This window comes from Tasmannia lanceolata, unplaced genomic scaffold (genome assembly GCF_043159265.1).
Source record: "Tasmannia lanceolata isolate RefF3 unplaced genomic scaffold, GAP_Taslan_0.1 ptg000011l, whole genome shotgun sequence".
Taxonomy (NCBI): Eukaryota; Viridiplantae; Streptophyta; class Magnoliopsida; order Canellales; family Winteraceae; genus Tasmannia; species Tasmannia lanceolata.
The window spans coordinates 25,606,672-25,628,122 of record NW_027518688.1 but is presented as its reverse complement, the minus strand read 5'-3'; the positions used below and the strand labels follow the sequence as shown (position 1 = coordinate 25,628,122).

Below are 21,451 nucleotides of genomic sequence, written 5' to 3'. Positions count from 1 at the left end.
AACAGGTTCAAGTGCAAAACCAACTAGATTGTTTCTGCTATGCTCAAGTTGTCAGCAAGACTGCCACAGTGCTATAAGAATAACACATACTGGTTTTAGTGTAATTCCACATGGTTGATTTGAAGTTTATGTTCTTACTCACTTCTTGTTCGCAGTTCGCACCAAGAAAAGTTCCGGCCTTTCTAGGCACGCATTGTAGGGATTGTTATTCCTTTCGTCTTTTACATATAATATATATTTTTATAATAAATTTCTTCTCTGGTATCATTGGCTACGTTCAAATTACCTATTTCTGAGGTGTTTCACAGTTTGTCTAACTTCACCTTGCATTGACACATTCTTTCAATTGCCTTTTTCTCAAGTCACTACATGATCATGGAATACAGTTAGTTGCTCACATGACCTACATGAACAAGCCATCCTTTGTGCATACAAGAGCTTCTACACAAGCTTGGTGGAGTAGAAAACAATCTAGAGAAGCCTAAGAATTTCGTGAATGGCTTTAGATGAACCTAGTTATATTGAAACCTGTGTAGACTTATGTAGACTCATATATATCAGTGTAGTAAGTTCTAGAGTATTCCGGTTTTCCAGATGTTACAATCTAGACTATTGGTGCAGAGTTGGCGAGCTTGTAATCCATATGGGCTCTTCAGTTGGAGACAACCTCAAAACCTTAGAGCTTGTAAACATTTACACAATGCAATAGAAGCATTATTTCCATGTGTCTTTCATTCCTACTCCTTTGTGAGAGTTCAAGCTCCCTCGATTTTGTTTGGTCTAGTCTGTGTCACCTGTTCTTAGCCGACTAAGAGGAATGTTGGGGCGTTGCTTGAGTGCCACATGTGCTGGGCAAGATTTTATAATGCCCGTGACAGTTGGTATAAGAGTGTGTCTAAGTGGTTGGCAATAGGGGAATTGCACCTACAAAGTTGTGGTAAGACAAATCTGTGGAGCCAAGGAGAGATTGATCCACAAAACTCCTGTCTTTAGAGGAGCGTGTGGGAAACTTGGAGCTTGCCTTGTCTATATTAACTCAAGGATGGTTTCCATGGATGGTCTGAAGAAGCTTGTAGGGCTACTGAAGTGAGTACAACCTCATGTTGAGGTCGAAGATGAAGTAAATATGGACGAAAGGCCTCATGTAGGGCTAATATGTTCGTGGGAAGCATGTGTGAAGAATGGAGTATCCCAAGTCTGTTAAAACTATGCAAGGAAAGCCAAGATGGGGACGGTTCGTGACCCATAATTGGACTAGCATGAGCCAGAGAAAGGGAAAGCTATTTTTTGTGAGACAATTTTTGACACATATAGCCCACATCATTAGTACCAAAGTGACCTTTCATTATAGTTATAGGGTTTTAAATGAGTTTAAGACATAGGGATATAATAGTTTTTTTCACTTAAGTTAATTAATTAAGTGAATTAAAATAAAAGAGGCTCCACTCCACACCCATGACACTATTCACGTCACTATTCCCAGGGTTTTGTAGGGCTTTACGTGAGGTTATTTTTATTAGAAGTGGGGAGTTTCTGGTGGTTTAGGGTTTTAGAGTTTTTAGATTCTTTTTCTTTGAGTGCACACCACCCTCCCCCCCCCCCCCCCCCCCCCTCTCTCTCTCTCTCTCTCTCTCTCTCTCTCTCTATGCAATTGAGTTTTGTGAAAATTTTTTGATATTGGAATAAGAAAGAAGCTAGGGTTTTGCTGCCTGTTTCCTGTTCGTGGGGATTTTCTTGGAGAGAAAACTCCCAGATTGCAAAGATTTCTGTAGTAATTTCTGCAAGATTTTTGTGAGTTCGATCTATGGTTGTAAACTTGTAATCACCTAGATTACATAGATTTTCTGCTGCAAATTTTCATTCTTTTAGATTGGTTATCAATTAAGGGTTAGTTGCTGTAATTTAACTTCTTACTTGATTCTCAATTTGAAGTATCTTATTAATATCTGTAATCAAGAGCTACCCATCGAATCTTGGATTTTTATTTTTTTAAAAATAGCATCTTGGGTTTTATTTCTACTACGATTCACATAATTTGGTATTTTAGCAAGTGTAAATGTGTTCTACATTATTTGGTACTAGAGCGAATATGCCTTCTGAAAACGCCTCCGGTCTTGATTTTAGTGAAGACGTGCAAGAAATGAAGAATCTTGAGGAGCTTATATAGTTAACTCGGCACCAATGGAAATTGATTTGACTACAGAGAGAGAAGCATGACCGAGTGATGAAGGAGATGGGAGTGATCACAATTCTAGCCCATGAATCGAGTTTCATAAGAAAATAAATAATCGATGGGAACAAGGAATTAAGGTTGAAGTTTTCATATTCTTTGGAGGGTTAGAAGATGAAGCAGCCTATGAGGATTTGAGTGCCGAATCCTATGGGGAATGTAAATCTTTTCTAATGCCTCAAACTTATCTAGGAGAAGGTTCATTCAATATCACAGTCAATAGAATTAGTCGTAGGAAAATTGTGGTCAAGCAAACCCCAAAAAAGAAATCGTGTCAAGAAAATTGGCGTATGATCTTCTAATGCCTCAAACTTTCTTTTCTGTGTTGCTGTCATGCCTTTCTGGAATATGCTTTAAGTCCGTCTCTGCTTGTATCAGAGGTGGCCTTAACATTCTCATAGGATTTTGCGAGTAACATCTCAGCTGATGTGTCTGGTGTAACTACCAATTTTTATCACCGTAAAAATGAAGTTTTTATTATTAATTATTAGTCCTTACCTCCATGTAGGGTAGCTAACTGTTACTCGGTGCCGTATGCAGGATGCAACGATCGAACAGCTTCTTCCAATTTTTCTTTCCCTTTTGAAAGATGAATTCCCTGATGTCCGGCTCAATATTATTAGCAAGCTCGATCAAGTGAATCAGGTATGTAGATTTTTATAATTAGGTTTCTCGATTTTCGGCTGGCTTCTATTTCCGTTGTTTATCTTGATTGATAATAGCTGGAAATTATGATTGCCAGCGTTGATGTTTGGTTATGCCTTTTAGCAATACTTCGATCGCACAATTTTCTTTTTCCGTAATACTCTTCTACCTATTTGTTATTTAGCATGGGAAATGATATATTCAACTCCCCTTTTTTTACTTGGCACAGCCCCCTCTAGTGTAAAAGAGTAGTCATAAATACACTAGAGGGGGCTGTGCCAAGTAAAAAAAAGGGGCGAATATATCACTTCCCTTTAGCATCTGTTCTTTTTTATCTACTATTATTTTACCAGCCTTCATTTCCTGATGACTATTCTTTTTGATGTGTCGCTAATCAATGCATAACATTGAAATGTAAATCAGCTTATATTCTGGATTGTATTTCAGAAAGGGAAATGTTATCTGCAGATATTTTGATATTTGCACAAATCCAGCTATCTTTTCTTCTTTAATTGGCTCGTGAGAGCTTTTTAAAAAGTGTAATAACCTTTTGACAGCTCTTTAAATACTAAAAGACAGGATTCTACTCTATTCTATGTGAAGATATCAGAATATGGTTGTGCTGATATCATTTCTCTTCGGAAAAGGTGGGTATCCCTACTCTTACGTGTTTCCCTACTCACCTATTCACTAACAAAGTTATCTGCCACCTTATTTGCTCCTCTCGGAGTAAGCTTAATTAGGGGAGAAAGTTCTCTAGGAAGGGTTAACGGCATACCTTTGCAAACTATTTGCATACAAACATATATGCAAATGGTTTTTAAGTTCAATATGAGTATTTTCAAATAATGGTTATAAGCGTCTTACAAATGAAATAGTTAATGCTTCCAAAGAGGGCCTTAATATGTGCCATTTGCAAATAAAATTACGCTAAAATAGTCTTCTTCGAAACTAAGAACTAATTTTGGTTGCATCCAATGATCCCCTAAGATATGGGCACATCCATCCATTAAGATTTTACTGCTTAATTTTTTTTTCTTGTGGTGTAAAAACTGGCTGTTAATGCTAGCTTAAGAAACCGTCACTGAAATTGTAGTCCGTAATTGCTTTTGCCATTCATCATTTTGATTTTCAGAAAGAAAAAGTGTCTTTATGTGCGTATTTATTGATATGTACTCTTCGTTGCAGGTAATTGGAATTGATTTGCTGTCCCAATCGCTATTACCGGCTATTGTTGAGCTTGCAGAGGATAGACATTGGAGGGTTCGGCTTGCAATAATTGAGTACATCCCTTTACTGGCGAGCCAGTTGGGTGTAGGGTTTTTTGATGATAAGCTCGGTGCTCTTTGCATGCAATGGTTGGAAGATAAGGTTTACCACACATTCTTTATGACTAGGCTATGAAAGATTTAAGAGGTTCTTCTTGCTTTTAATTTCATCATATACATTAGTTTTTATATTTATTCTTATTGATTTGAGTTTGTTGCAGGTTTACTCAATTCGTGACGCAGCTGCTAATAACTTGAAGCGTCTTGCAGAAGAATTTGGCCCAGATTGGGCAATGCAGCATATAGTTCCACAGGTTTGCTTTAATAATTTTTATGAATACAAAACATTAGTAATAAAAAAATTTCATTTCTTTCTTTTGTGCATAATGGCAGACAAGACAACCCATTAACATTAAAAAAAGGGCAAAAAAAGAACTGATGGCACATCCTTCTCTGGAGCCTATGAGGATATGTGGAAATCAGTTTCTTTGTTCCAGCACATACCCCATTACATCACACTCGTACCTTGTTTCTAAGAAGTTCTTAGGATACTAATCTTTTGAGAAGAATGCTGGTAATGTGGTGGCTGTTGGGCTCTTTGCTAGGAAATTACTTGTGCCTCAGTCATATGTGCCACGTGGATGTGTTCACATTTGTTGGTCTGACTGGTGACCACAAGTTCGACTACTGCCATCGACTCCACCCTGTTTGGATAATCCTAGCCCTTTAATCCATCAACCCTCGTTTAGGGTTCCACCTAGAAAAGATAAACCATTGATTTTTTGTAGGCTTTTGTCTTACAGATGGGATGTCTCTTCTGTGTGGGACTGGGGACCATGTGGGTGGCTTCCTGATGGTCTACAAGATCTACGTTCTCCGTTATACATTGTGTCCCTATGTGGGACCTAAAATTTATCGGTTAGGATTGACCACGATGGTGACTATCTGCCTAGTTGGATCCATCTTTTAAGAAAACATATGCAAAATTGTAATTTTTGCTGGCGTCACAAAAACCAGAACTTTTATGGAAACAATCGACCCAATTAATTTGTGTGGACATATTTGACGAGGAACTTGAAAGAATTGAATCTATTATTCACAAGGGCAACATGGTCAGAAAAGTTTGTAATTTACACCCTACTCTTGCTGCTGCTGCTGCCCAAGTTTATGATGTATTCCTTTTTTTTTGCTGGAATCATTTGGCCCTTGTTGTATTTAGTTTATTGATTGTACATTCATGTGTTGGCTAGATACATATATCTGCATAATCTTGATTTTCTTTTTTCTTCTCCTTTTTTTGTATGTTAATACTAACAAATGATTGGCTTGACTTCTTTACAGGTGTTGAACATGATTAACAATCCACATTATTTGTACCGAATGACCATTCTTCATGCAATTTCTCTACTCGCCCCTGTCATGGGCTCTGATATCACATGCCAAAAATTGTTGCCTGTGGTCGTTAATGCCTCGAAGGACAGGTAATACCTTATGTACAGCCAACGTAAACAAGTAGAACATTTCTTCATATTTGATAGCTTTAAGCTTCTGACCGATAATCCATTCCATTCACATTTCTCAGGGTACCCAACATTAAGTTCAATGTGGCAAAGGTGTTGCAATCCCTCATTCCCATAGTCGACCACTCTGTAAGTAACATCATTACTGCTTCCTTCTGCTCTTTACTTTATGCCTTTATTGGTGGTCCTGGTAATATTCAGAGCGTTTTGGGGATTCTTTTGATGCAGGTGGTGGAGCAGACGATCCGCCCCTGTTTGGTTGAGCTCAGTGAGGACCCGGATGTGGATGTGAGATATTTTGCCACCCAAGCACTTCAGGCAAGTGAGCAAATCATGATGTCCAGCTAAACGTTTTTTTTTCCTAGAATTTTGAGTCTATTGCGAGTTTTCTGTATCCGTAATCTTGAAACTCAGACTGTGTACTCAAATTTCTGGAGATTGATGCCACCCACTTTTATTGTTCTATCCTATTGGTGTATCCCCTTATAATGATGCAATTGATTCCCTGTTTTTTTCCCATTCTTGACATTCTACTCTGCTAACTGTAGGAAAAATTTTCCACCCTACAAGTGTGTTGTGTTCTAATCATGGTTTTAAATTTCGGTTTCGGAATCAATTTCGGCCGAAATCCGGTACAAGAAAAAAAATATTTTATTCTTGGCCGAGCCTTGGCTGAAATCCCGAAATTTCAAGAATTTTTTTTTTTTAATTCTTGGCCAGAATTTCGGTAATTTTGGCCAAAATTTCAGAAAATAATATATATTTTAAAAAAATATTCAATTTCTCAATTTCCGAAATTTGGTCCGAATTTGTTTTACTCCGAAATTTGTGTTTTGGTAAATTTCAGTTTCGGTCCCAACTGAGATCCAAAATTTCGGTCGAAATTTAAAAACATGGTTCTAATGGTGATGGGTCATATTACTGAAGATTGCCTGTGGTATTGGCATACTATTTGAGGATCTCTTTTGGATTACCTGTTTGTTTTGGGACCTGCTAAGTCTGTAGGGCGGCATGTCAATTGCCCACTTTTAAAATTATGTGAAGAAAAGCATCCATTGATTTCTGAGACGAGATTTAGGGCAGCATGAAAAATTATTCTATGGGATATTCGTGGACCCAAATGTAAAAGATTAGCTGAGGAGGGGGAAGATGAAAGACTTGAAGCAATGCGGGAGAGTGAGAAAATCCTAAAAAATAGTAAAAAAGATATGACACCATAGCTTGAGGAAACTGTTAGTTAAATACAGAAGGTAGAATTGTTACAATATAACCTTTTCTTATGAAACAAACTTGAAATGACTCAATTAACCAAGACTCTGAGAGTTGCCAAAATATATTACTACATTGCCAAAAGACATTAGGGTGATCTAAACCCTTCATTTGCTAAGATATTATGGAGAGCCAAGCTTCTATTGGTCGTGTATCCATTGCATGATGTATTCAACCAATTAGTGGATGGGACAACAATTGCATGCACTCCATGGATGATCCTAACCATTCGATAATGTCTTACTAATTGAAGATTAAAAGCAAACATCAATATTTTTATTTAAGCCCTGCAACAAGTATTGGGACTGTACATTATAGTAACATATATAGATCAGAGGCTAGGATCAACCTATAGCTGTGGTCCTTGTGGCACAATAAATGAACAGTTTGGATCATCCTATACAGTTGACCCCACTACTTTTTGAAAAAAGGCTGGCCTACACATGCACACACCATATAAAAAATCTCGTAAAAAATTAAGCATATAGAGAGACAAATGCAGTTTTTTTTTTTTTTTTCAAGTCTAAACATTTCCCAACTTTTCAGAATGTTTGCTTCAGCAGAATTGTTCCCCAAATAGGTCTATGTAGAAAAATATATGCATTTTTTATCAAAATTTTTCCGAGTCTAAACATTTCCCAAATTTTCTTAGGGCCAGTTTGGATACCTCATGCATTTGTATTTTGATTTGGATTTGAGTTTTGGATACAAAACACATCAATCATCTTCATGATCATGTTTTAAGAGAGAGGGATAGAGAGAAAGAGAGAGAGAGAGGGATATCTCGCTGCTGCCGGAGCAACGTCAAGGAGCAACGATGGTGAAGGAAGTTGCCACAAATATTGATTTCCAAATAATGTCTCACAGAACAGATTTGAAAATCGAAATTTTTTGCACTGTTGACTCTGCTTGTTTCCTTTTGCACTGATTCGGATCAAGGGACAATAAAACTCAACAGCGGTGCCGCAGATTTAAAACCTATACTATATCTGAAATATATAGTTTTAAAATGGACTATATCTGAAATATTAGCAAGTGAAAACAAAGAGAATGGGAAACAACCACACTTACCAGTGGTTTGCTGTTCTTCTTCCTGACAAAGTGCCCATTTGTTTCAGAAAATAAGTTAGGTAACTCACCTAAAGACATAATGCAGGAGTTTACGCAATGGAATTCAGAACTGGAAAATTTATCTTTCTTGACAAGAGCACTAAGTTACTCCTTCAACTAAGTGTTGGAAGCTGAGGGTTCGACTTTCTTCACAGCTTCTGAAGTAACAGCCTCCAATGCCTTGTAAACTCTTTTGGAAGCGGCGCTGACATGTGTAGAGGAAGGTGCTTAGCAAGTGAGATATCATTTTCAATCACCTCACATTCATAGCCTTCAGGAACACCCCATGAGTCCCATTCTGTCATGCAATATTACAGATCGATCATCAGATTATAAGTTCATTCCATACCGGACCAGACCGGAATAGGGTTATGTACATTCTCATTATGAGAAGGGGTCATTCGAGCGTATGTAAATAGATACTATGTTTACATATGGATCCCTACGTCGTTACATGATTAGAAATAGGCATGTAAGAAATAGTCAGTTTCTCACTTTCTTGTAACTATAAAAAGCTTTATCAGGATTTTATCAGTAACACAAATTGTTATGTACTAATTTATCACACACACACACACACACACACACACACACACACACATATATATATATATATATATATATATATTTTTTTTTTTAAAAGGTGACAATTTATTAAGAATGCCAGGAATGACAATCAGTACAAGGGGACGACGTCCCCCAAATACATCAAAAACCATGCACAAGGGCAGTAGCCGTTACAAATCCAGGGGACCTAGTACAGAAACAATAACAGATTCCCAGTCCACGCCTTCCCGTGCAAGAGTGTCCGCCAGGTCATTTGCCGTTCGATGCCGGTGCTGGAGTATAGGGAGGATTAGAGAAATCAAGTCCCTGATTTCATCAATTTTGTTCTCGAGACGCCATGGGCCACTAGAGTTGTTGGAAGCCCATGGAATAGAATTGGATGAGTAGCCTTCAACAATCATAGGATCAGTTTTGTGTTTTGCATACCAGGCCGAACAAGAGAGCTGATACCTCAGCCTCGTTTCCGTCGCAAGTCCCAGCCGGGCCGGAGAAGGACATGAGGGTCGTACCCAGATGATCACGTAAAACTCCACCAATTCCCGCTGGCCCTGGATTTCCACGAGAGCTCCCGTCGAAGTTTAATTTCAACTAGTCTTCAGGAGGTGGTAGCCATTGAGGAGATATGATATTTTTAGGTTTCCTCTCTCCCATAACTTTAGCCCAATGGAGAAGGATGTCATCTACTGGATAGTGGATACCACTTTTAGCTTTGGCCCAATTGATAATGGATAGTTTAATATCCAGAGTGACCTTCGCAGGGCACCTTTCTTTGCCATAAAAAATCTGGTTATTGCATTCCACCCATAGGTACCATACGATAGCATAAGGGATTGAAGACCACATATCTTCACCTGTACAACCAACATAAGCTCCCTTCCAACTCAAAATTAAGCTTCGTACACTTCTTGGAATAACCCATGAAAACCCAAAAGCTTTAAATATCGCCATCCACACCCGGAAAGAGAAAGGGCATAGCATGAACATGTGGTTCAGGGTCTCACCGGATGATTTGCAAAGAGGACATCGATTGGCTAAGCTTAGGCCTCGACTCATTAACCTATCGATGATGTTAATTCCTCTAAGGACTGGAGTCCACATGAATGCCAAGATGCGAGGGGGAGCCACCTGTTTCCAGATTTTGACACATCTCGAAGGAGTTCCCTGTTCGTCGTTGAGTTTACGGAAAAATGATTTGACAGAAAATCCCCCTTGACAATCCGGTGTCCATACCCAGCGGTCTTCCTTTTTCACAGATAAATAGATAGAAGACAATTGGCCTAAAATGTTTCCAAAGAGAACGATCTCCAAATCTTTTAGATTTCGCCTCATTCGGATATCCCATGTTATTTGCCCATTTTCGTAAAGCTCCAGAAAAGCTTCAGCCAGCGTAGATTCCCCGATCCACACATCTGATAAAAAACGAACCAAGTTTCCACAACGGGGTCTGAATCGTACCAACGGCAAGAAAGCCTCCCTGGATGGGGCAACGGATTTCCAAACCCCGGAACCTTTACAGTTTGACGGACCATTACAAGTCCAGTCCCCCCAACCCCTACCATAGTTAGACCCAATCACGGAGTGCCATAAAGCCTCTTTCTCGGTTCCAAATCTCCAAAACCACTTACCCAAAAGGTCCTTGTCCGGGAGACTAATCTTCCGATACCCAAGCCGCCATTTTTTTTTTATCTGAAAATTCTATTAAATGTATGTGTTTTGGGTGTGGGGAGTAGTATGCGAAGCTCTCAATGCAAATGAAAATGAAAGTAGCAAGTTTTAGGGCCACAATTTATGCCTAAGTTGATGAAAAAAAAAGGTTGGAATCCCAACATTCGTGCTTGGCCATAAGATGTTTTGAATTGCAACCAAAAACAAACCAGATTGTAAACAAACTGCAATTCAGGAGTACATCCGAATGCATCCCTAATGTTTCTATCAAGGTTTGAAATTTCGGTTTCGGTTTCGGCCTCAGCCGAAAAGGAGTGGCAATTTTGGTTTTGGTGAAAATGAATAATAAAGAAGAAAAGAAAGAAAGATAAATAGAGAGAGAATACCGACCGATAATCTTGGAGATTAGTTTGAGCTCGTCTTGGGCTTGTCCGCGTCCGACTCTCTTCTCAATCTGTTCCCAATCATTCTCCTCATGGCAAATCTTGAGTCTGTGATTGGTGAAACTCTCAATGGCATGGATCTCTTTTAGGGTTCGGCTGTAAAGAGAGATCAGAACCTCCCACGCATTAGGTACCACATACATCCAGCCCTATGATTCCCCAAAAGCAGACCAAATCGACGAAGAAACATTTCATCGACGAAAACGGGGATCGTAGGGCTGGATGTGGTACCAAAGGGAGGTTCTGATCTCTCTATACAGCCGAACCCTAAAAGAGATCCAGGCGGTTCCCCAAAACGAGGACTATCGGAAGGCCGTTTCACCAATCACAGACTCAAGATCTGCCATGAGGAGAATGATATTTCTTAAAGTGACAGAGAAACCATCGCCCACGAAGATCAACGATGCACGGACGGTATCAGCTCGCGGTCCCAGGCATGAAGAGCATGAGCGGGTGAGCTCTACCTTAGGCGGGAGCGCTAAGTTATTTCTCCTCCCAAGCCGGAGCATATCGCTACTGAAATCTCGGTCGGTATTCACTGAAAACACCCCCTTTTCTCCCTCTCTGGTTTCGATAAGACACATGAATCTTATGACCATTATTGGCCCCCTTTTCTTTCCCTTCACCTTCTTTTAGTGCGTAAATACGCTAGAGGGGTGGCAGTGGAAGAAAAGGCGACGAGTATATAATAACACTTTGGGTCCCACATATGGTGAGATCGGCTCCGTTAATCCAATCTGAGAAAAAAAAATACGATATTGTTTGCCAAAATGAGTATACGATCTATTATACGGAGATTTTATATGGTGTAAGCCCTTATAGTCCCGTATTTTTCAAAAAAGTACTGTACGGACCACACCGTAGGATGATCCAAACCGTCCAAGTGATGGGCCACAGTGTAAAATAGGTTGTGTCCCAAATATCATTTCCATATCTCAACCCTCCGATCTATAGAGGGTTGCATAATATGCAGTTATCTATAAATCGGAGGGTTGGGATCATCTTATAGAAATGATTTTTTTGCGGGGACAACTTATTTACATTGTGGCCCATCACATGGACAGTTTGGATCATCATATAGTGTTGTCCGTACCGTACTTTTTGAAAAATACGGGACTATAAGGGCTTACGGAAACCATATAAAAACTCATATTATACGTTGTATTTATTCTTTAAGTAAGTTTTTTATTTACGGACACTGATATCGACAATACCATGTTTTAATAAATGAACAAAGTCAGCTTGTCTTTTTAGGAACTGCAATAACCTTTGACAGCTGTTTAAATAGTAAAAGACAACAGGAGTTAGTGCAACTATCAAAACATGGTGGCGCTAATATCAGTAACCTTATTTAATTACCTCTCTCTATTCTTTTTTTTATTTCTCTTGCTTCTTTAATTTACGACTCATTTTAGCATTATAGAATGAAAATCCTACATTCTTAAACTAAATACTTACTCAAAAACTGCATAATTTCAAATCAACTTTTAAAGAATTGTAATATGGGGATTCTAAATCAGAGATTTTATATTGTGTCCAGCCATGGATCTAGTATTTTTCAAAAAGCCCACTTCATAGGATGATGATCCAAACCGTTCTTTTGTTGGGCCACAACAAAAAGATCTGCCATGAGGAGAATGATCTTTGTTATTTTGTTTACCTTTCTTCTTGTTGAGTTCCTGAAGAACTGGCCTGAGAAACCTTCCCAAGAGCATCTGGTTCATTTTGTAAGAATGATGAATCCAATAAAGGCTGTTCTGACTTGTTTTTCTGTTTACCATTGTTCTTATTTTGAGCTTCCGAAGGAAAACTGGCCTGAGAAGCCTTTCCAAGAATATTTGGTTCATTTTCCAAAAACAATGAATCCAAGAAAGGCTGTAGCCTTGGCCTCCTTCCCCTTAACCTTTCAAACATTTCTCCAACCACTGAGATATTGCTTTTGATGCTATGAGCCCAGTCATCATCTGAGCAAAATTACGACTGACCCACATCTATTGATACTCCAGCTGCTTTTGATGCTATGAGCCCAGTCATCTAAGGTGACATTGCTTCATTGTGAGATACAGTTTTACAAGATTTCCCAATTTCCCATGAGATGCTGTGGTGGGGCTTCCCAACCTGGGAGTACTCCTTAGTCCTTACTATTCACTAACTTAATCATAAAGCAAATTTCATAACTACCCTCAATGAAGGGTTAAGAGAATAAAGAAATAAAGAAGGGGTTACACCGTATTACACTATTACATGCATACAACCTCTCTAATAGAGCCAGCCCTCCACATGACATCGTCATGATTCAGAATGTTGATCCTGTGGGAACTGTAATTGAGATGCCTGTGATAGAAATCACTCTAATCTAATCCTAACTATTTAGAACCAACCCTCCACATGAAATCAACATGATTCAGAATGATGATCCTGTGGGCACTGTCGTTGAGATGCCTTGGAAAAAGGAACTCTCTTCTTAATCTTTTCTTCAGGAGTACTCCCTTTAGAATGAAAAGGGTTGAGACTTGAGAGCCTCCTTTCCTCCACCTCTTTTGAATATTAGAATTGATTAAAATATTTTAGAGAATCCATGAATCATTCTTTTTGAGGTTTGCCGAATCCAACACTCGATAGCCATGTCGGATTCTGACACTCGATACCCGTACTAATGAAACATATCAGTTAACTGACCTCATATCCGAAGAATCAGAGAGCTTCTTCATTTCATCGATCATGCTTTTAATTTCAACAATCATGTCTCCACCACGATCTTTATGGCTTTCCTGATTTAAGCAGGTCATCGCAGCAAGAAGTACATGAACGGATTTCTCCAGTTCGAACTAGATAAAAAAATTGAAACAGTTAGATACGTTTCCATACATATAAGTGCAAAAAGGCCACCTAGAAAGCATAAAAAAATACAACCTGAAAAAAAAAAGAATTTAGAAAATGGAAAGGCCTGCAATTTCTCATATCCCATACCTTAATGTGTGGAACATTAGAAGCAAAGCCCGCTACACTATACTCCCCATGCCCTTTTACCTGAAGAATATCAAACGATTCCCAAAAATGGACATGATTATTATGCAATTCACCTTTGTTTTCGTTTTCAATCTCCAAGCCTGGATTTTCATCCCCATAAAAATTTGAAGGGGATGGGAGCCTTGCATCAGTGCAACCTGAATTTCCAGTTTCCAATTCAAGGAGCCTTGCATCTTGGCCTTGGAAACCTGTAGGCTTCTTTGTAAACAGTATTTTCAGTACATCCTCTCTACATTGAATCACTTCCATGTTTATCACAAGGGCATTTGGATGCAAAAAATTTAGACGGTGACTTTCTGAACCCACAACCACTAAAGGATTCTCAATTGTTTCAAGTGCTTCAGCGAAATTGTTGATAAATCTACCTCCCCCTCTTTGAAGTTTCTTGCAAAATGCTGGTGGAAGTGCTGATATAATATCATTCTTTTGCAGCAGACTTGATAGCAAAGCAAAATGCCGATCACTGTTCAGATAGACTAAACTCATCATAACAATCAGTTGCAATACCAGCACTGGATAGTAGTCAGTTGCATTGATTTTGCATTTACTAATCCATCCTAGAGTCTCACATTTATTAAGCAGAATACGTTCGATCAATTCCGCCACAAAATCAAAGGACTTGATCAAAGAATTAATTCCACGTACATCAGGTGCCAAATAGGCAGCAGAGTTAGTTTTCTGGCATCGAAGTGCTTCGAAAAATGAAGATTTGGTCGTGAAAAAATAAACTTGGCAAGAAGAAACCAGAAACAGAAGGCGTTCAACAAGATAAAAATAACAGTGAGGTGACATATAGTCAACTTCTTCCCGCCAGTTGACATAGAATGTACACTTCAAAGCTTCCTGGAGCTTGCTGGCTAGAGAAGCCTTCCTGAATTTTGATTCCATGTTCTTTTTCAGTTGTTCAATGAAATTTTTCCATGAAGGGATCTGATCAAAACAGTTGCAGATTGACTGATACAATTTATCAGGTATCTTTCCATACATGAATAGTAGCATCACCACCCTCCCAATTTCCCCATGCGTTAGCTTGCCATTTCTCAAGTTGATATTCTCAGTAATAACATCTGTAAGTAACTCACTAGCAATACCTATTCCTCCAAAATCAACCATTTCCACCGTCATTTTTTGTCTCCAATCTACTGGAAACATGATATCAAAGAAGCACTCTTTAGAATAAGCAAGGGATTTTCGGAATGCCTTCAAATGGTATTGCAGGCAAAGTAAGTCGGATTCTATCAGAAACTTTGAGACTTCAAAAATATGAAGGACAACTATCCCCTGGCAGAGTATAGAGGATGAATTTCGTATAGCAAATTTATGAAGTTCTTCAAGAATCTCCATTACTTTCATACCTACAGAAAGTACTTCTTTACCCCAATAAATCTGTGCAGCAGACACAAAGTCCCAGACATCCATATATAACAAGTTCCCGTTCTTATGAAGAGAATTGGCATCATTTTCATTGATCCAACTGGCTTCAGAATTTACCAAAACATATGTATTCTGATCCTGATTATCTTGCTTTCGAACACCCAAGTATTCCAAACAGAGCTCACCATAACTCATATATTCATTTTCATATGGTATCCCAAGAAACCAAAGGTATGCCAATATCTTCAAAATCTTGTCCTTCCAAAAATTCCAAAAGTACACCAGTGTTTCAGCAGAGAACTGGTTCCGGGACATCATGTCATTTGCATGCTTTGTCTGGTCTACGACCACTTCGGACTCCCACTGAAACTATGGGGCGTCTGACCTAAGGTGGAAATCAAGAATTTTACGAGCAGCAAATGTTTCTCCTTGGACATTTTGAAATATCTGAGCAGCATTCAGATTGTTTGCCATCTGAAACAAGCTGGTGTCATTGCCAGATAATATGCGAGTCTCCAAACAAACAGCCTCATAAAATTCACCTGATTTTTTTTCTGCTAGATTTTTGGCTTTGATTGACAATTCATCCTTTCGTATAAATTGTTTCAAGGGCCACCCCTTACTTCCCGGTGCCCAAAGAGATTTCACAGCAATATAAAACAGAATTAGTCTTGAGGCCTTATCAAACTGACCCGCTTTTTCAAGCACTTCAGCCTCAAGAAGAAGATCCCCTTTCATCCTTGCAACTCTAGTAGCCTCTACAAAGTTTCCTGCTACCACCTCCACCAATACCAGCTCTTCAAGATAATTTTTGGACATCAAGAAATTGCGCATGGAATTCAAAGAGCAGAAAGCCCTAACAAACTTCATCATAGCCTTGGTATCTTTAAGTTCATGATATTGGATGGCCCATCTTTCCAAAAAGGACTGTTTAACCTCATCCAATTCTTGACAATTTTTAACGACATCAGCTAGCTCTTCAACATAATTCCTAGACATAAAAAATACGCACATGAAATTCAAAGAACTGAAAGCCCTAACAAACTTCATCATAGCTTGAGTATCTTTAAGTTCATGATAGTGGATGGCACATCTTTCCAAAAAGGACTGTTTAACCTCGTCCAATTCTTGACTATTTTTAACCACATCATCAGAATTTATATTTCCTTTCCAATATTCAATGAACTGCAACCCCATGTCAACGAGTTGTCCTGTTCTACAAGCGGACAAGCATTTAGACCTATAGCTGCCTTTAGCATAGGCTTCCGCTGCAAGAGACCAACATTGCGCCATAGAAAAACAATCACCGGCATCCTGAAGCCTTGATTCACCACATTTGTCCATATAAATTGTACCTACATTAGTGAAAAATTAAAGCACATAAATACTTCGGAAACTCCAAAATAGATGAATAATACACTTTTTGAAATTTCCATCCACCAAAAACATGTAGCAAAAAATGCATACAGCATCCATTTTTAGACATTGGAGCAGATTGCCCACTAAAGCACAAAAATTACCGCAAAGACAAATTCTGTTAAAATTATGATAGAAAAATAACTATGAATGCTATAAAATAAAAAAGGTGTATACCACTTGTGCACTACATGGATTTCGCATTGCGCTATTTAGTATGGAAATCCCCACACCATCATGATCAAACAAGTTGCCTAACCTATAGGGTACATAGTGGTTTTCATACACGAGCACCATAGTAAATAGTGACGAGTGAAAGTGGCTATATATAGCTGGAATAAGAAATTATAGTTATTGTTCATCTATATATAGTTAACTACAATTTTTTATTCCAGCTATATATAGCCACTTTCACTCGTCACTATTTACTATGGTGCTCTTGCGTATGAAAACCACTATGTACCCTAGAGGTTAGGCAACTTGTTTGACTGATATTGGGTTTCTTTTAATTTTAAAATGTTTCTGCTATTTTTATTGTATGCCAGTGACACTGACATACATTGATGGATATTATATGTATCCAATTAAGAGGATTAAACAAAGAAGTTCCAATGGAAACTTATAAAGCACCAATGAGGAAAAAAAATTCTGAACCTGCTTTTTTATATTCCTTCAACTTAATAAAACAATTGGCTGCTGACTCAACCGGCCAATTGTTTCATATATCTCAGCAGCCTCTGTGAGTTTAATACGAGCCATTTCAAAGTTTGAGCAATGAATACAGTAAGCAGAAGCTCGAAGAAAAGATGCCTTTGCCCATTTTTCCCTGTACAAGTCTCCAGCTCTGTCAAAGCACATGGTTGCCATCTCAAAGTTCCCCTCATTGAATAGCTGCAAAAGTTACATTTGTAAGTGAATTTACCAGATATATCGAAAACGCATTAAATAAAAATGTATGAACCAACAAAAGAATAAACAAGTATAAAAGATCTAAAAAACCCATTAGTAGACCTTGATACCTCGGACCTTCCACTCCTCTTTGCTGCTTGCAACTTGCATTGCTTGTGCAAGTGAATCATCCAGGGGCCTAACTTGGACGATCCCCAACTTCTTCCAATAGTCAAACATAGGCTTCGAGTAATCCACATCACTCTCACAAATCCATAACCTTTGCCTTGTGTGAGTTATGGCTACATACAGCTGCTTTAGTTCTGCGCAGAGAATGTTGTGTCTACTCTTCTCAAAACTTGGAAATGCTTCATGTAAATTGGCGTCTAATAAATTTTGGGCTTTCATATATTCATAAATTACTCTCCATTGATTTTTCAAAGGAGAAGCTCCGAAATTTTTTTACAAAAATACAGCCTGCAAAACCAATAGAAAGGGAAAGGGGCAGATAAGAAAGATAAATTATGGCAACTGGGTATGCCATAGAGAGGAAATTGAATTTCACATCACCTGAAACTCTAGGCCCTTGCACTCAGCTATTGTCAAAACAAGAGCTTGCTTTCCAACATAGTCAAAAATTTCCCTCCTTTCCCAATCATCACTTACTAAAATAACCTGTTCAGCTCCAAAGCCATAAACACCACCATCGATATTGCCCGTGTTCCCAAAAATAGCTAACATTGAAATTTCATTATTGACGAATTCAATCAGAACCGGTAGTTCCCCAAATATAAGGTTCGTTTCAGGACTTAAAATGTCAATAGATAGTGGAAAGTAAGAGTAAAGAAGATCCAAAACACTCTGTGCCAAATTCAGAACACCAATGTGTGTGCGGAAGTTCTGATTCAAATGGAAAATATCAGACATTCGTGGTCCCATTTCTTTTCTTTTATGCTTACAATCACTTCTTGATTCCAAAAGAAATTCTTTGTAAAACAAAGACCGTATATCTTGGAACCGGAAATCAATCCCTCTGGAGATAGTTTGAGCTGCATCACCAGAGAAAACAAAACCCTCTACAAAATTATTGCAAACATGTTTGAAAAGCGCAATCTGTCTCATGGTAAGATCCTGAACTTCATCAATATAGACAAAGTCCATTTTGTCACCAACATAGTTGCCATCTCTAAGTCGGCATTGAATGTCAATAACCAAATCAGCTAAGTCAAAGTCACCATTTATCAGCTTTTTCTTCTCATAATCAAGAAATATATCATAAATTATCTCCCTCCTCTCCCTGCTTAAGAAGGAGACCCGAGCCTCAGAAAGCATAACATAATCCTCCCGGCTAAGTCTAGCAACATGAGCCCCACCAGGTGCCAACCTACCTTTAATATGAGACATTATCTCAGTAAAAACTGTAGAAGAATCGAGATTTTTTTCCATCTGGACATTGAAATGAGGCCAGTAATACGAACTAAAGCGGTCATAATCAACCTGCTTCACTTTGATAAAGGCTTGTAAGGCGAGCGACTTCAAATTTCCTCTTTTTTTCAGATTTCCTCTTTTACACTGAAAAGGATCCCTTACATCATGAAATTTATCGAAGAATGAATTCATCATACTTCCATCTAGCATCATCAAAAACTTCTGAAAGGTAATAACAAGTGGGTAGTGCTTGGGTGGAATATCGATAAATCTGTGACTTCACTAGCACTATCATCATGCATATCAATAGATATGGCATTGGTTGAAAAATCACCCCCACAGATAAAGCTGGTGCACAAAAAACAATAACAATGAGAAATATATATTTCGATCTAAAGTCTAAATATTTCGACAAATATAGAAGGAATCACAATCAAAGCTCAAGAAAGATAGCTCACACTATGCAACAAAACTTTTTTAATAAACAAAAATGAATTGCAGACGCACGAATAGTTGCCCAATTTGAGGGTTTATGGTTGAGATAATGGCAATCACCAGTCTGTCACTTCGAATCTACTTTCACAAATTTTATTAAATTTCTGTAAGATTCAACACATCATATGAACTATAAAGAAAACATCAGACAATTCCAAACAACAATATGAACAAAAAACGAAGCGCTACATCAGGTTCCGGAAAGTAGAATGAAAATGATGAAAAGAAGCCAACCCAAACTAAGGTGGTTAGTTCCAAAGGCCACTGATTTCTTTTAGATAACAAAATGGTTCCCTCACTGCTCTCTGGAGTCCAGAGTGAAAAAGAAATGAAAATAATTTGAGTTATACTTTGGCATATATGTGGTCATTTCTCAGCTCTCTGTTACGAAAGGTTGGAAAATATATTACAAGGATCTGCCAGATATACCTAATCAAACAATAACATATAGCTAAGCTACTATCCACCCATTGGATATATTATAAAATCATACTTGTCATTGAACTATAATTGAAGGTGGCACAGCCACTTGAATTATAGGAAAATATCTAACTTTTGTCATACATATTAATAAGGAACTGATTGCCAACAACGAATGCAAGGAAAACTTATTTTACCACAAAAGTAGAAAATGAACACTTCAGATCTTTAAATCTAAGGTTTATTTTTATGGATGGAATGAAAGATCATAAAATTTTATTGTTGACTGGGTCAACTTCAATCAATGTATTTGATCTGATAAGAGATACGGAAAGTAGGGACTTGAAGGAAAAGTCTTTTTAAGGAACTACAATGTAGAGTAAAGAGATAAAGATTGAACATGGACTTCCCTCATTTTTGCTGTGGAAGATAAGAAACGCAATAGAGGGGGGGGAGGAGACAATCAAAAGGTGAATAGAATATAAGATTTTCCAAAAAAAATTCCACAAGAAAACAACAAGTGAATACAAACACTCCTTGGCCTATTTCTCTAATCACATTTCCTTCAAAAAACACACCATTTTTTTACTAATGATGAACAATCGCCATTAGATCTGTTTCCTTCAACTGAATCACTGGGAAGATACTTCAAGTGATAAAGATGTAGTACAAAAAATGTAGCTTGGAACAGGGAACGAACAGGGAACGAACCTGAAGATAAAAGGAGGATTTATAACCATGTATATAGCATAAATTCGTCGGGCATGTTTTCCTCTATTCTTCAGGTTCACAAACTGAGTAGATGTAGATAAGAGAGGTAATCCATGGGACTGAAGGGAAAAGAGAAACAGATGAAAAGAGTATATGTAATGGGGGTTATTACATGTTCCCAAAGTCTTAAACCTTGCTATTGTTTACTAGTATTTTCTATTTGAAATAGGCAACCAAAAGAATGTGGGAGAAAAACATTAGCATGCATTTTAAGGGAAAGAAAGGAATGGGAGGGTTTTGAATGAAATGGTTACCTCCTAGACTATAAAATCAGTGTATCCAAACGGCCTACAAGTGCTGAGAGAGGTGTAGTGCGGATGGGAAAAAGAGAGACTTGAGAGGGCACGAGTAACTTGAGGGTGAGAAGTAGCTAAAAACAAGGAAAAGGTCAATCATATTTTGGGGTGAAAACAAGGAAAAAGTCAATCATGTTTTGGGGTGAGAATTTTGTTTCCGGATTTTCAAGCTTTTCTTTCCCTCCCCACTTAGTCCCTCTTGTATCCATCCCTCTCCCATTCTCTCTCACCACCTGGAGAAGCCTCACTTAGTCCCTCTTGTATCTATTCCTCTCCCACTCTCTCTGACCACTTGGAGAAGCTAATTTAACAAGAAAATAAATTCTTGGTAGACAAATGAGCTCTTAACGTAGAAGCTAGCTGATGTGGTTTTGGATCACCAAACTATTGGACCCCAAGATATAGACGTTGGCCCAGTTTGCAGGAAAAATATTTCTATATGTTTCTTTCGACGAATAATGGGCAGAAAACAAAATTTATGCCCATTTAAAAGTGTAAAGACTGGCATAAAATTTGTTTTATACCTATTTTACGATCAAAAGAAACACAGCCCCAGGAAAAAAAAAATTATCAAACATTTTTTTCCCCACCAAATAGCACTCTGAAAGACAAATCA

The 21,451-nt window shown here is 38.2% G+C and overlaps 1 protein-coding gene and 1 long non-coding RNA gene across 3 annotated transcripts in view; one reads left to right on the top strand and one right to left on the bottom strand.

Annotated features, from left to right (window-relative positions):
• The window catches only part of LOC143886784 (uncharacterized), a 57,090-nt gene extending 50,908 nt beyond the window's left edge, over nucleotides 1-6,182 (top strand). For both annotated transcript variants that reach the window (XM_077390904.1, XM_077390903.1), the window contains exons 9-14: nucleotides 2,771-2,875; nucleotides 4,064-4,246; nucleotides 4,365-4,457; nucleotides 5,485-5,624; nucleotides 5,726-5,792; nucleotides 5,892-6,182. In XM_077390904.1, the coding sequence (XP_077247019.1) occupies nucleotides 2,771-2,875; nucleotides 4,064-4,246; nucleotides 4,365-4,457; nucleotides 5,485-5,624; nucleotides 5,726-5,792; nucleotides 5,892-6,011 (708 nt within the window). In that variant the 3' untranslated portion in view covers nucleotides 6,012-6,182. The remainder of the gene's footprint in view (nucleotides 1-2,770; nucleotides 2,876-4,063; nucleotides 4,247-4,364; nucleotides 4,458-5,484; nucleotides 5,625-5,725; nucleotides 5,793-5,891) is intronic.
• A 1,718-nt stretch (nucleotides 6,183-7,900) lies between these two features.
• On the bottom strand, nucleotides 7,901-11,563 carry LOC143886787 (uncharacterized). The gene is made up of 2 exons (XR_013253918.1): nucleotides 10,665-11,563; nucleotides 7,901-8,340 (listed from the first exon to the last, which is right to left on the bottom strand). It is a non-coding gene; the product is annotated as an uncharacterized LOC143886787 (long non-coding RNA).
• Between the last annotated feature and the right edge of the window lie 9,888 nt (nucleotides 11,564-21,451).